Source organism: Gymnoscopelus braueri, assembly GCF_963280865.1.
Source record: "Gymnoscopelus braueri genome assembly, chromosome: 5".
Classification (NCBI taxonomy): domain Eukaryota; kingdom Metazoa; phylum Chordata; class Actinopteri; order Myctophiformes; family Myctophidae; genus Gymnoscopelus; species Gymnoscopelus braueri.
This window is the reverse complement of record NC_137606.1, coordinates 16513814-16528476: the sequence shown is the minus strand read 5'-3', so window position 1 is coordinate 16528476 and position 14663 is coordinate 16513814. Positions and strand designations below refer to the sequence as shown.

Genomic DNA, 14663 nt, shown 5'->3' with positions numbered 1-14663 from the left:
AGAGTAGGTCAGTGCCTGTCAAAAATATCCAACCTACAAGCGTGTCCATTTTCACTATAAATACAGGTTTGCCCTGAGATTTTGACCAGCAAATTGATTTATTGTTTGTAAACCACTGCTGTGGTGAGTCGCGCCAATTAGTTTTGACACATAAAGCACAATTATGCCTGATTATGTGCTGATCTAGTGATAGTGATCAAGTGGGTTATGCACTGAAAGTCAGAGCGATCGCGTGGGTCCCACATCAAACAAGCCATTCAATAAGTCATCCATGACACCAATAGTGAGAGAATGTAAAAGTTAACATTTGTGTGTTTTTTTTTATTGAGGCTCATTGATCCATCATTGATACATAGCACGGTTGATGCATCCATTAAAACATCTTTAAGACATAAAGCTATATTCATTATCAGAACCTCAACTCATCAAAGCTGCTCCCAAATGTTTTTTCTTTTCTTTTCTTCCTTGCAATTAACAAAAAAATCATTTGATCTCATTCAGGACCTAGGAAGCATTTTGTTCTCCCAAGAAATACTGTCAGAATCTCCCAACCCGTTTGAATGGAAGCAATTTCCTTATCGGCGTTCATTCAGAATAGCACAAAGCGCTTTGGATCTCTGTCTAGAGCAGTAGACCCACTTAGACTGCATTTTAGTGTAAATGATGAGTGGCATACTGTATGGATACAATATCACCATTCTTTAAAGTCCAAGGTATGACACTGGTGTACAAAGGCTGTAGATCCCAAAGAGATATCCAGTCCTATTATTAGTCCGGTTTCAGCTGGGGGGGGGGGGGGTCAAGGGCCACAATGAAGGCCAAAGGAGACCCGAGGAACAGAAGGAGGGAAGGTGGATGTGGTAGTGATGGTGTAGTCAGTGTGGCACTCGCTGCTTAATGAAGTCACAGCTCCATGCCCCCCACACACACACGCGCGCGCACACACACGCACACACACACAACACACACCAATTCCAGGTAGTACGGCATATGCGTGTTGATGTGCGCTTTTCATTGTCTCTAGTATCCGTCTCTCTCTTTAGTTTTTTTTGCCTTTTAAAAAAGCTTTAAAAAAAAAGAAGAGAAATATCGACAAAGAAAAGAGAAAGTAAAGAAACTCTCCTAAAGATGCTTGGCAGCGGGTCATAGGTTCATACGTAGATGCTCAGGTCGCTTAGCGGCAACAGGGTACGCCTGCTGCTTCATATGGGCAGACTGGCGGATGGGCAGGGGCGCCGACGCCTCGGAGCTGGCAGTGACGTCCATCTGCTCTGGGGTGGAGAGCTCCATGCCCTGCTCCTGGGCCGCATGGAGGAGGCCGGGTGCTCCTCCGCCAGGGACGAGAGGGCTACGGGCCCAGCACTCGGGCCCTGAGTATTTGACTGGACTGGAAGGAGGGAGGGACAGCAGAACATGTGAGTTTGGTGAGATTTAGGGCCTGTCGCAATTATTACATAATCGCCAGATAGCAGTTGTTTGAGGCAGCTTTCAAAACACAAATCCTCTATCAGGAGACCACAGGGGGAGGTAAATGCTAAATTCCCATAGAAAGGAGGTGTCATTCTCTGCCTTTTTCTCATTTTACATGTAGTGTTTTGTATTTGTTGATGACATGCATTATTGTGTTATTCTTTATGCTATGTTGATGAATTGAATACATAGGACCACAATGGAAACAAGTCCCCAGGACTCTTTTGTGTTATCCTTTTAGCCTTACTGTCTGACTGTACTTTGTGCCGTTTACATATTTTTTTTAACACTTTTTTTATTGGGGCTAATTCAATAGCATGTCAAAAATCATTGCATATAAAGTCACCCCCATTTTTTTCTTTTTTTCTACACATCACGAGACAAAACAAAACACAACATGCAGTCCCCCCCAAACAGAAAACAACAAATAAACAGAAAAAAACTAAACAACGACGTAACTGAAATTAAGGGTGCGTTCGGAAATTACGCACCGGAGCACACTCGACTATTAGTTTGTATTGGCCAGTGCGCTCAGTGCTGTATTTTCGAACGCGCCCTTAAATACTAATGAATTAAAAGCACAAGCAAGGTCATGGGTCACAGCCATTGTCATTGTGTCATATACACCCATGGGAGAGAGACTGCAATCCACTGTCCGCTACACTTGCTGCCCACAGAGCATTCTAATCTGGAGAGGTCTGGTTATTAAACTATTCAATGAAAGGTCTCCATGACTCAAAGAAGCCTTCACATTTATGACTAATAAAGTATTCAATCAATCAATCAATCAAATCTGCTGGCATACCTGAGAGGTGTTCTTGGGCTCCCCAAAAACCGCCGAGGCGAGCGGATCTTTGGCTCAAACGAGAACCTATCTTTGACGTGTTCCAGGACTGATGGAGCAACATATGTGAAACCCTACAAGGAGTGCAAAACATTTGCTTGATTATGTAATTGCCGTTATTGCATAATGCCACGATGTGACACACCCGTCTTGTTCAAAAGCGTTCTCTAGTCTATAATTCAGTGTTTCCCAAACTTTTAGCTCAAGACACAAAAGAGAAATTAAGACGTTTGCCCGGGACCCAAACTAGTGAAAATAGCGGAACTACAACATTTTTTTAAATATATTAAAAAAAATGTTTCATCTATGAATCACTTGTTGTGATTTTGTTTTTGAAATCTTTTGAAATAATATATTATATGTTTTTTTTATGTAGGAAACTTTACCCGCGACCCATAAAAAGTGGTCCCATAAAAACAAAACGAAAGCGGCATCAGCTGGAGTGCACAGTGCAGCATACCAGGAAGGCTTGGTTGGCGCTTTCACTGAGGGTTGAGTCGTCTGGGCTGTCGACTGGCGTCTGACTGGTGAACTTAGAGTCAAACTGACTCACATCGTCTGCCGATTGCTGCAGAGACAGAGAGGAAGAGGAGGAGAGATATAAGAGGAGATCAGCGGTGTCACGATCATGACATTTGAAATGATTTGCGATTAACAGTTTTATTGTGTTTCTGGCATTGAACACTGGAACATATAAACAATACAAATGAAATTTCTGTTTAGCTTTTAGGCTTCGTGAACAAACATCGCACTGGGCAGATATGACAACTAACTTAAAAATACAAAGAACTGACTCTCACTGAATGTCCCTAATACTGATTTAATACTTAAATATAGTGAAAATGGGCGATCTACAAGCTCACAACGCATCGCATCACGTTGTGAGCTTGTAGATCTGCTATACATTTTTCAACGTAAACCATTATGCAAAATATAACCACTTAAAACCCCAGCATCCGTATTCTGAGAAAATAGCAGATCAACTCGTTGTGAGCTTGTCGATCTGCTATTTTCAGCAAATACATTTAATGTAGAGTGAAAACAGAAAAGACACTAGCGTAGAGGCCTGAGGGACTCTGCTCAACCATATGGTGTTTAACCCATTAAGACCGGGAACGCATCTGCGTCATTTGGCTATTCAAAAATAGCAGATCTACAAGCTCATAGCGCAGCCCCGAGTGCCGCGCTTGGTGCGCTATGAACTTGTAGATCTGCAATTTTTGTATCTGCTATTTTTTTTTTTTAAACGAACATTTTTAACTCCGATCTGTGCTTCTGGAGGTCCCTGGAATAACATATTTTGAGATGGGGGTCCGCGGCCAAATTCATATAATTTTGGGTGGTCCTTGACATGGAAAAGTTTGAGAACCACTCATATAGCAACATACGTATTTTTTTCTTCAGATGTTCAAGCTCATAGCGCGGCACTATATCTGCTATTTTTGCCAGACCCAGGGGGTCGGCCTACAGGAGACTTTGTCGGTCGGTCGGTCGGTCGGTCGGTCGGTCTGTCCCTCTTTTCCTACCCGGCCATCAGATTTCAACCACTAGGGGTCTGGCAGAACCAGGTCTCCTGGTCTTGTTTGAATAGCCAAAGAAATCTAAAAATGACACAAATTCTTTCCCGGCCTAAATGGGTTAAGTGGATTATTGTGATCTCAAATAACTGCGATCAGGCCATTATGTATGAATTGTGACAGGCCTACAGTTGAGAGGAGAGAGAAGAGAACAGAAACATGGTGAGGTACATAGAAACATAAGCAGGTGTGTCCACTGACAAAGGGCGGGGGCCTGAAACGGGAGAACACCTGGGTTGAATTGCCATCTCAAACTCCAAACAATCTAGTTCAGGTCTGTGACCGATTGCACAATAGATGTACCTTTCCTACTGGTAAGATCCATGCTATGAATGTATGCTCTCAAGAAATTTTTTAAGTGATTTTTGACTTGATAAAATTTTCATTTGCTGCAAGTGTCATGTGTACCTAGGGCTGCACAAATATCTGATTTAGATTTCAGCAATTTATAAAAATACAATATTATATATACAGTCAACCTATTTAAGTAAGAAGATAATAAAACCTTGATAAAGACAGACACCAATAAAGTATTTGTATTGGTGTTTATATTCTTCTTTTATAGCATACAGTTGATACTAAATGAGCAATCTTGCAACTAATTTCACATAAATTAATAATCGCGATCCATCGCAATATCTAACAAAGTCATGGTAAGGTAACCTAGCAGTACATGCAGTATCCTTGGCTACAACTTACCAAGAAAGGTTTAAAGGGAGGCTCTACTTTCCTGGCCAGCAGCTCCTCCCAGTTGATGTGTCTAAAGAATGGATGAGCCTGCAGGAAGGAGAGACACGGCACTTTAGATTCAGCTTCAGTGTAGAGTGGCAAAATTTGAGACGCTAAAGATGGTGGCACAGAGAACGCAAGACAAAGCTAAACTGGCCAATCGATGCGCCAATCAACCTTTTTTCTGCAAATGAGCAAGAAAACCAGCCAATCACAGACACAGGCGTACATTCGTACCAAGCATTCAGTACGTGGAAGAAAAAACTATGTTTGAACGCCACAGGGTTCAGTGATTATTTCTAGACTTTAGTTCACATTGTGGATTGACCACAATGTCAGTCAGTGAATGTATTTAAGGCATTGCCAAATGTGTGTTTTATTGTCTTTTGTTGTGTCAAATAAAACATAATAGTAATAAATAGATATTTTCAGTGTTAAAATCAGTGTGTTTAATAGAGACTCAGGAATTATCTAAAATGGTTAAACGTGCTATTAGTTTGATCAGTAAATGTATCCACTAATACACTAATGTTTTCCTCTCACCTGCACCTCTGTAGCATCTCCTGCCCCAGCTCCCAGTCTGGATGACGCATTTCTCTTCAGCAACTGGGCACAGGACAGTCAAGAACAAATACATTATTGAAAAGTATGTGAAATATATAAAAGAAAATGGTTAACTTTGTGTAAACTCTTCATTTTCTTCGAAGGTCATGTTAGCAAAACAACTTGAGAACAGAAGGGTGGATTTTCATGAAACTTGCAGGGAAAGATCAGAAGGCTGCCCCAGATTGCCCCATGATTAACGTTTGGGTCAAAAGTGTCAAAGGTCATGGTTACAGTCAAGTTCAAGGTCTAAGTGACATAGTCTGTCATATTTCAGAGGGGAAATTACGTACAGTATCTTGACAAATGTGTAGGGTTCGGCATATATAAATGCTAAAAGGGGCACTTAATTTTCTCCAATTACATTGTTAATTACACACTACATTCACACTGATGATTGAGGAAACCATGGAAGCCAACCTGCTTGGGATCAGTTAATTTCTTGCTCAAGGACACTTCGACCTGAAACCGGGAGGATTTCAAGATGGCCACTCTACCTCCTGAGTCACTGCAGATGCAATCTTTCTAGTTTTGGACAGTTTTTAGTAAAACAGTTTGTAGGGGTGTGACAGTTACCCGTTTTAGGAGGTCTCTAGCTTCTTGTGTGAGGTATGGTGGAAGGTTCAGCTTGCATTTCAAGATCTTGTCAATGGTCTTCTTTCGGTTTTCGCCAGTAAATGGTGGCTAAAAAAAGAAACAAAAAAGAAGAAAGGAATGTAATGTAATTACAACAGCGAGAAGGAAAATAAATGTAATTACAACAGCAAGATGGAATTTAAGTGGTAGAAGTGTTATAAATTGGCCTTTAATTAAAAGTGGGAGTTGTCAACATCAAGGACATTTTATCCCATCACATCCTCTAATCAACTCTAGAATAAAGCAGTGTCATCTGTGTTTCATGAGTTAATAAAAACTAATGATCAGACAGGACCGTTTAGTCTATGGGGACTGAGGGGAGATGATAACAAAGGAGTCCAAAACAAATCAAACTAGGGACGCTGCAATCACATGGTCAACGCACAAACCTGTCAGCTACCAGTGCCCCTAAATTCTCATTTGAGTTTTCACCCTTTTTCTGCCCAGTTTAGTCGATGCCAATTGCTTCTTTTCACCTGGCAGCTGGGAGTTTCACAGGTGTGCGTGTTATGTGTGCAGAGGTTCACGCTATCTTCCCTAGTTCCCTGTGACCAGCCAGGAGGAGTCACTGTGTAGTGACATGGACATGGTCCTTCGCTGGTTTCCCACCCGGAACCCCTGCCAGCCAAGCCAAGAAGCCTTTAACCCAGGTCTCTGCGGTAGCGGGCGTTTCATCTCTAGTAGTTAACTTTTTAAATGTATATGTCAATTAATTTGTTGAACTCACCGCTCCTGTAAGCATATCATACATCAGAGCGCCCAGACTCCACCAGTCAACTGCTCTGTTGTGTCCACTTCTCATTAAGATCTCAGGAGCCCTAAAAAGCATAAATACACATTGTTAAGAAGATAGACATGTAGGAAGGAGGGAGCATTTGAGTAGTACCGGTATATATATATATATATTTGTGTGGAAGTGTGTGAACAAATGAGAAAGGCAGGGAGCAATACTGACTTACATGTATTCTATAGTACCACAGAAGGTATGGGTAACGGTGCCATCATGGATGGACTCTTTGCATAGGCCGAAATCTGTCAATTTGACATGCCCTGGAAGAGAAATGATACATTATAACAAATGGATTTTTGGAAAAGATTTTAGGAAAATGGTCCTCACAATGTCTATTTCTCAATGTACGTGAAACTCCCGCGGGGAGGCCCCGCGATTCTGCGTTACGCCACTGCACACACACACACACACACACACACACACCTTGACTGTTAAGCATGATGTTCTCAGGCTTCAAGTCTCTGTAGATGATGCCTTTCTGGTGCAGGTGTCCCAGGGCCATGGAGATCTCTGCCAGGTAGAAGCTACACACAAACGGTGACAATCTTTGGATTATGATGTGCACTTTCTGCAAGTAATAATGCAGGGATGCGTATTAAAAAGGAATTTCCCTCCTTAATAGTTAACCTTAAGAAACAATTGTCAATTGATTGAGAACATCAAAAGCTCTTATTGACGGCTAGCCTCCTGCAGAGCCATGACGTAAAAAATACTATTAACCACAACATTTTGTTTGAACGATTAGATTCAACACGAAAGCTTCCCGTTTCGGATCTGTGAACAAATAAGTTACTGAGGTATTGCTATGGAAATACATATTTTTAACTACGATCTGAACGTTCATTTTCCTAATAGACCTCTCTGTATGTTTACATTTAGGCTAGTTGTGGCTCCACTTAAACAAAGACTGCTGATTATTCAGTTGATTAAATTCTTATTAGCGATTCATTGATAGTCGATAATATGTTTACATCCCTACTTACTACCCCAATGTACAAAATGATTTACACATTTTATGAAGAATCTGACAAAGCCAAATAATTGTCCTTCATAATATTTAGAAAACGAGATCTTGGTTTATTCAAAGCTGAATTGTTTTGTAGACTGACAGTCCTTTGTAAGCACTGCCATTGTTTAGTAACTTATATATGTCTCTGTCGGGTGGAAACCTCATATGTCCAAAACTGTTACTACTAAATACAGAAATATCAAAAGTAGTAGTACAAGCTCAAAAAGCGCCACGTTTTGAGCTTGCAAATCTGGTATTTATTATACTTTTGTGTGACGCTGTAGTATGATTAAGTAGGGCATTCATTTACAAAAAAAACAAAGTTAAAATATGGATCGGAGGTTTCCGCCCGACAGCAACGATATGCTAAGTAACTACTATGCTACTTAGCATAGTAGCTACTTTGCCTACATTTTTTTTCTCAACTTTTTGCATTCTTTATTTTTACATTAAATGCCCGCTTATGTCATACTGTATATAAAGCACTTTGACTTGGCCAAAAACTTTTTGCCTATTAACCAATTTAGACCTGAGGTCGATTCTAAAAACGTCTCCTAAATCCTCACCTAGGTTTTCTGAAAAACTTCAAATATTTATTCAAAAAAATTATTTTGCTATATACTGTACATAGCAACAGGAACTCCAAAAGGGGTTCCCGTCTTGAAAGGTATAGTTAGTTACAAATAGGGGTTCCCGCCCTAAATGGGTTCAGAGATACTCACCAGGCCGTGTCTTCCATGAAGATACCCTCCCTCTCCAACTGCATGAAGAGCTCTCCACCTGCAGAGTCCAAAAACACACCAGCATTAGCTTCATCATCAGCTACACTGGTTCTCCAAATGGACCCTTACATGGACCCTTACAGGTCTGTAACTCCGGAGAGGGCACAAATGTTTGTTTTGGACACTCTCAGAGTTATAATTTTTTATCTTTATCTTTTATTTATTTAGTTCAATTAACACTGAGGATTTTACAGCGTAGATTGGGGTTCCAGTCCCACAGATCATATCATCAAATGGTTGTTCGCTGCCTGATGCATATCGTTGCTGTCGGGCAGAAACGATATGCAGTTTTTGATGCTATTTCTTTAAATCTCTGGGCCTGTTTTTTTAAATAAGTATTTTTAAGTTAATACACCAATGATTGTATACGGTGCTAGTAGGTGGTAACCCACATATTTAAGACACTTTACATGTAAAGCTTTTAAAATGAGTCTACCCCAACACGAAAACAAGCCCATCAGTATCAAGAGACAGTAATGTCTAGTGGGTTGAATGGAATCTCTGGAGACAGAAGAGTGGGTGGAAAGAATGGCTAGACATCAATCTTGTTGTGAACTGGGCATCATAGTGTAACAAGTGTTAAGAGTGTGTTCACTTCAAACACTAACTACCATAGAATTGGTGAATCTCTGAAATTACAACTACACAATTTCATTTTGGTGGTTACAAACCAATAGAATAGCAGATCTACAAGTTCACAATGTGTCATGATGTGAGCTTGTAGATCAGCTATTTCAATTATATATATTTTCAAAGTATAAAATAGGGCATAACCACTTGAGCCCTATTTTATACTGCGTTGAACGATGGTGTTGCGCAATAAAAATAGTGGATGTACAAGGTCACAATGCATCGCATTATGACTGCAAATTTCCTTTTTTTCATTATTTTATTTCAAATGCAAACTATATTGACATAGCTAAAACAGGGTTAAAAAGTGGTTAAAATATGCGGCTGTATGTTTCTGCATGTATTTTGTGTGTGTGGCTTTGTACTAACCACTGAGATACTCAAGGATAAGGTAGAGCTTTCCCCCCGTCTGGAAGGCATAGATGAGGTCCACGATGAACGGATGCTTCACCTCCTCTAGAATATTCCTCTCTGCCTTGGTGTGGGCTGTGTCCTTAGCATTGCGTACAATCATAGCCTAGTGGATCGCAAAACGCAAGCAAACAGCATGTCACAAAGGCCAAGATACACTAGGTCCGGAAATGTATTTTTTAGGGGCAACGTAGATGGGAAAATCTCCCAGCAACAGAGAACTAAATGAGAGACGGGGCAGAAACCGATTCAGCAGGTTCTCTTGGCAGTAAGATTTGCTGCAGTATGTGAATTGTGAAATCAACAACCCTGAGAAATGTTCCACTAATTTAAAGGAATACTTCATACCCACTATGACTTTTTTTCCAATCAATTACTCACCTTACTTAATATTAAAGGTCCTTACACACCGGGGCGATTTTTTCGTGCGAATAATACGCTTTTTTTAAAAACCTTATAAAGTCAATGCAAGCGTACATGGCGCGAAAAAGCGGAAAAGCGAAGTGAAAAAGCGTCTTTTAATTATTCGGAACGAGTCCGAATTTTGCGTATATTCGCACATTCGCCGGTGTGTAACCGCCTTACCTCTCTGTACTCTGAACTTAAACAAGAATTGTTAAGCTTTTTGGTTGTATAATAGAAGCTGAAAACAATCTGCTGTCTAATACCCATTACCCAGCAAAATAAATGCAGCATATACCACGATCATAATACCTAGTAATTCAACTACATATTTGATGGTCATTGTGCAGTATAAATCAAGGTTATTGGCTGCTGTGTGGGCAGCACTGCACAACACTTTGCAGTTAAACAATCAAATGTTCAAGTGGACATTTTGCTAGCTAATCAAGCAGAAGCAGTGTGGCTATAGGGAAAAATAATAGACTGAGACAGTTTCTTTAGTTTTTTAACCCATTAAGACCGATTAAGGCCGATTCAACAAATTCCTTCTAAAATCAGCAGTTCTCAAACTTTCAAGATTTTTAAAAAATGTTCAAAAATAGCAGATGTACAAGCTTGTAGATCTGCTATTTTTGAATAGCCAACGCTAAAATCTAAAATGACACAAAATGCTTTCCCGGTTTAAATGGGTTAATAGCCAAGACTGCAGCAGGGCTGCACAAATGGAAATCTACCAACAAGTGGTCATATCTTACCCAACCACTGGCTTCAAGGACAGCAAATATTTGCAGTCAGAAACAACATAATACAATTTTCAATTGTCATTGTTGTCATATTATTAAGAGTAGAGCCAGACAGACTAATATTTCGGTTTTGCTGATATATCGGCCACTATTTGACTTTTTTGACGACATCGGTTTCTGCAATTATGCAGCCGCTGGTCATTATCGACCCAAATTTTTAAGCATTTTCAAACATTCTCAAAAATAGCTGATCTACAAGGCTCACAGCATGTCACATTTTGCAACGCATATTTCCATATTTTCAAAACTTTGAATCAAGTTTTTCAAATTGATTAGAATGGATTTTGCAATTTTAGAAATCAGTGAAAACATCAGTAATCGGTCGACTAGGACCCTCCAAAGTTGGGATCGGCAACGGACCCAAAAATATGGCATCATCGGTCGGGCTATAATTAAGTGTACAAATTGAAAGCCATGATATATTGTACTGTACAGTATGTCAACAGCTGCTGAGAAGAAGATTGCTCAAGAGACAGAGTGAGGGAGGGTGGGGGGGCAAGTACCTTCTTTAGGACTTTCATAGCGAATATTTTGCCTGAAGCAGCTCCAACAACTTTTCGAACCTGAAAAACCTGGACAGGAAGAGAGTGCATTAACACATCTGTCACTATGAAATAAACCGTTGCAAATCGGCACTGTCGGGTGGACACCTCGTATGTCCAAAACAGTTTCTTTTTTTGTTACTATTCAAAAAAAAAATCTAAAATAGTGAAAGTAGCTGATCTACAAGCTCACAGCGGGTCGCATCGTGACGAGTTGTGAGCTTGTAGAACTGCTATTTTCCACTACTTCTGTGCGACACTTGTATGATGAAGTAGGGCATTCATTTACGAAAATATAAACAAAGTTGAAATATGGAGATACAAGGTCTCTGCCCAACGGCAACAAAATGTAGCAATTGCTTCACATTAGAATGTCAAAATCAAGTGTGTGAATGTGCATGTTGTGTTGGGGGAACATTCTGCTTCTAGAGTGCCATCAACACCCGATAGTACATATTATTGCTGTCGGGCAGAAACCTCCTACTGTATCCCCATATTTTAACTTTTTGTGTTTTTTCATAAATGAATGCCCTACATGATCATACTACAGCGTCACACAAAAGTATCAAAAGTAGCAGATCCCTAAGCTCGAAAAAAAAAAACACGGCGCCACGTTTTGAGCTTGTAGATCTGCTACTTTTGAATTTTAATCCTGAAAAGTAGCAGTTTTGGACATATGAGGTTTCCACCCGACGGAGACGATATGATGTCTGACATGTATCCCAGGTCAAAAGGATGTGATGTCAAATACAGTTACAGTTACAGGTGTGATGCCTGAACTGCTGAGCTGGGTCCAGGCATGTCAGTGAGTTAATGCATGTTTTACTCATATTTTCATCAACCACTCCAATACCTTTCCATAACCGCCTTTTCCTAGAACTCGCAGCAGTTCAAAACATTCAGGTCTGATGTTTTCGGTTCCTTTGTTGACGTTGTCCTCCGATATCTCGATCTTCTCACAGTCGTCCATGTTGCTGTGTGCGGAGAGAGAGCCGACAGTACTGAATCCATTTCAAATACCCGCCCAGTTTCACAAAGCTCAAACTGTACATATGCATGCACGTAGGCCTGTCACAATTACTACATAATCATCTAATCGCAAATATTTGAGATAATTGCAATTATTTTTGCATAATTGTCATAATCGTTTCCATGCGTCTCTTTGTGACGTGTTGTAAACTTGTAGACCAGCTATTTCTGTATAAAATGATTAAATATGTCAATAATGTCTAATATAATTTGTCATTATCTGCCCTGTGCAATTTTTGATTACGAAGCCTAAAAGGCAAACAGTTGTTTTATTCATAATTCACATGTTCAATGCCAAACACACAATTAAATTGTTAATCGCAATTATTTGAGTGACAATTAATTGTCAACTTAAATTGACGATTAATTGCGCTCGCAGACATGCTCGCAGACCAGCTCACACACACACACACACACATAAATAATACATGCATGACGGTAAGTACTTACAACTCAAATCCGCTGCACTGCTCCATGAAATCATTGATTTGAGCCTGGCAGAGGAAATAGAAAATAGCCATGATTTAATTACAGAGCTCCACTGAGGGGACAAGAGTATATGGAGACTGCCTGACAGCTGGCGTACGAATAGCAAAATGAATTTAGTTTGGCATGTCTTTCTCCATTGCCTTTCATCACAATATTTTATCACTTAATTTCTGTGCGCAGCTGCTGTTTCAATAAATAAACAAAGTGGCCCTTCAGTGGTTTATCTGTCATGTATAGACTTACAGATGCTAATAGTGTCCTTTCAGTAATGATATCCTGAATGATGCTGAAACGTGGGGTACAAGACACGAGGGGGTACAATTCATGTGTTTTAAACATGTAATTATTTGTCGTACGATTAACTTAGCGGTTAAACAGTGTTCAACTTTGGCCATGCTGTGATTGTTAAGAAATGCTTTAATCCTTGCCACATAAATGTTAACATGATGCAAGACATTAGGCAAGAGTGTCTGCTCTGTACTGTAGTAGACAACAGTCAACAAACACCGTGAGGAAATCCACAGCTGCCACTAACAGAAGAGAGACTCTTCTAGTAAAGTCAACATACAGTAACAGTACATGCCATGGTACAGTGAACTGTGCAGACCCAATCATCTGTGATCTATGATGAGTGCAGAGTTCACTAAACCAGTGGTTCCCAAACTTTTTTGCTCAAGACCCAAAAGAGAAATCAGATGTTTGCCCGGGACAAGCTCACAACTTCATATTTTTTTTAATAGAAATGTTATGTATGGACGTTTTTAGATTTTATCTATTAAAAACTTTAGAAAAATGTTGGAATTGTTTTTAATTGGTGAAAAGTTGTGCTTTTTTTGTGTTTGTCTTTTCTAAAATCTTTTGAAATACTTAATGTAGGAAACAAAATAAATGGGATATTTATACTCGCGACCCATAAAAATTGGTCCGCGACCCAAACATGGGTCCGACCCACTGCTTGGGAAACAGCGATCTACAGTATGAGTGCACAGAGTTCACTAAACTACTGTACTGCAATCCCCTGCAGCAGACTGGTCTGGTGGCCAGATCTGGCAGTCAGATCAACTGTTGCATGGCAGAAAGCAAACCAAGGCACATTGTTCACTGCAGCAGCGCCTCGGTCATAAGTCATAAGGCTCTGTGTGCAGGCAGGCTGTACAGTGGGTGGAGGGAGGAGGCATGCATCCCATCACTATAGTACTACGATCGATAGCTGTCAGATTGCAAATCCCCGGCTCTGTAAAGCATTTGCAGCAACTAGTACCACACAGGTCACTAATAATACTGTACCAACGCAGAACAAGTGACAGCTCGATCCATGGTGGCTGTCATCAAGCATTAACATCAGAGCTAACATTAGCCTACTACAGTTCCACTGCTGTCAAAAAAGGAAGAGGCCCCGAGTCCCGACACTAGCATCAGCTGCAGTCCAACAAGACGGGCCTGGCTGTGCCGCTACCGCTAGCCTAGCATGCTAACAGCTACTGTACTGTGTTTCACACACAGTATATCCACACAGCTATGGAACAGTTTTACTGTCAAAGTCCCTGCAGTTACACACACAGTTTTACTGTAAAGTACCTCCTCAATCTCATCATCGGAGACAGTCTCCTCCGGCTGGTCCAGGTCGATGTCGAACACAGCAGCCATGGCTGTGTGTTTTGGTTGGGATTGAGACCGTGAGAATAGCTAGTCTGCTCTCTCTCTCTCTCTCTCTTTCTGTATATCTCTCTCTCTCTCCGTACAACCTCATGGACAAACACACACCGCCGCCATAACCGGCTACTACACGGAGCATGCGCACTGCGCGGCCAAACCGGAGGGGCGGGGTCGACTCGAATCCACATTTTTTTGTTGTAGGTGTTACACAGAGACTCGTGACCCATCGTGTACGGTGACTCCAGGGGTCGCTGTTCGAAC

At 40.7% G+C, this 14663-nt stretch overlaps 1 protein-coding gene across 1 annotated transcript; it reads right to left on the bottom strand.

The window, feature by feature from the left end:
- Positions 1-301: 301 nt before the first annotated feature.
- On the bottom strand, positions 302-14510 carry LOC308085415 (ribosomal protein S6 kinase beta-1-like). The gene is made up of 15 exons (XM_080428566.1): positions 14325-14510; positions 12708-12751; positions 12082-12202; positions 11190-11258; positions 9440-9587; positions 8381-8438; positions 7073-7173; positions 6819-6909; positions 6587-6677; positions 5800-5907; positions 5164-5226; positions 4591-4668; positions 2775-2882; positions 2276-2388; positions 302-1387 (listed from the first exon to the last, which is right to left on the bottom strand). The coding sequence occupies exons 1-15, from the start codon at positions 14391-14393 to the stop codon at positions 1144-1146; spliced, it is 1506 nt and encodes a 501-aa protein (XP_080284692.1). The 5' UTR covers positions 14394-14510; the 3' UTR covers positions 302-1143.
- Positions 14511-14663: the final 153 nt, after the last annotated feature.

Excerpts from the sequence above, each read along its gene's own strand:
- LOC308085415 (XM_080428566.1), bottom strand. The coding sequence starts at position 14,393 with ATGGCTGCTGTGTTCGACATCGACCTGGACCAGCCGGAGGAGACTGTC. Across the intron at positions 12,752-14,324 it reads CCGATGATGAGATTGAGGAG|GCTCAAATCAATGATTTCAT; the intron begins GTACTTTACAGT and ends TTCCTCTGCCAG. Across the intron at positions 1,388-2,275 it reads AGCCCAAGAACACCTCTCAG|TCCAGTCAAATACTCAGGGC; the intron begins GTATGCCAGCAG and ends CCCTCCTTCCAG.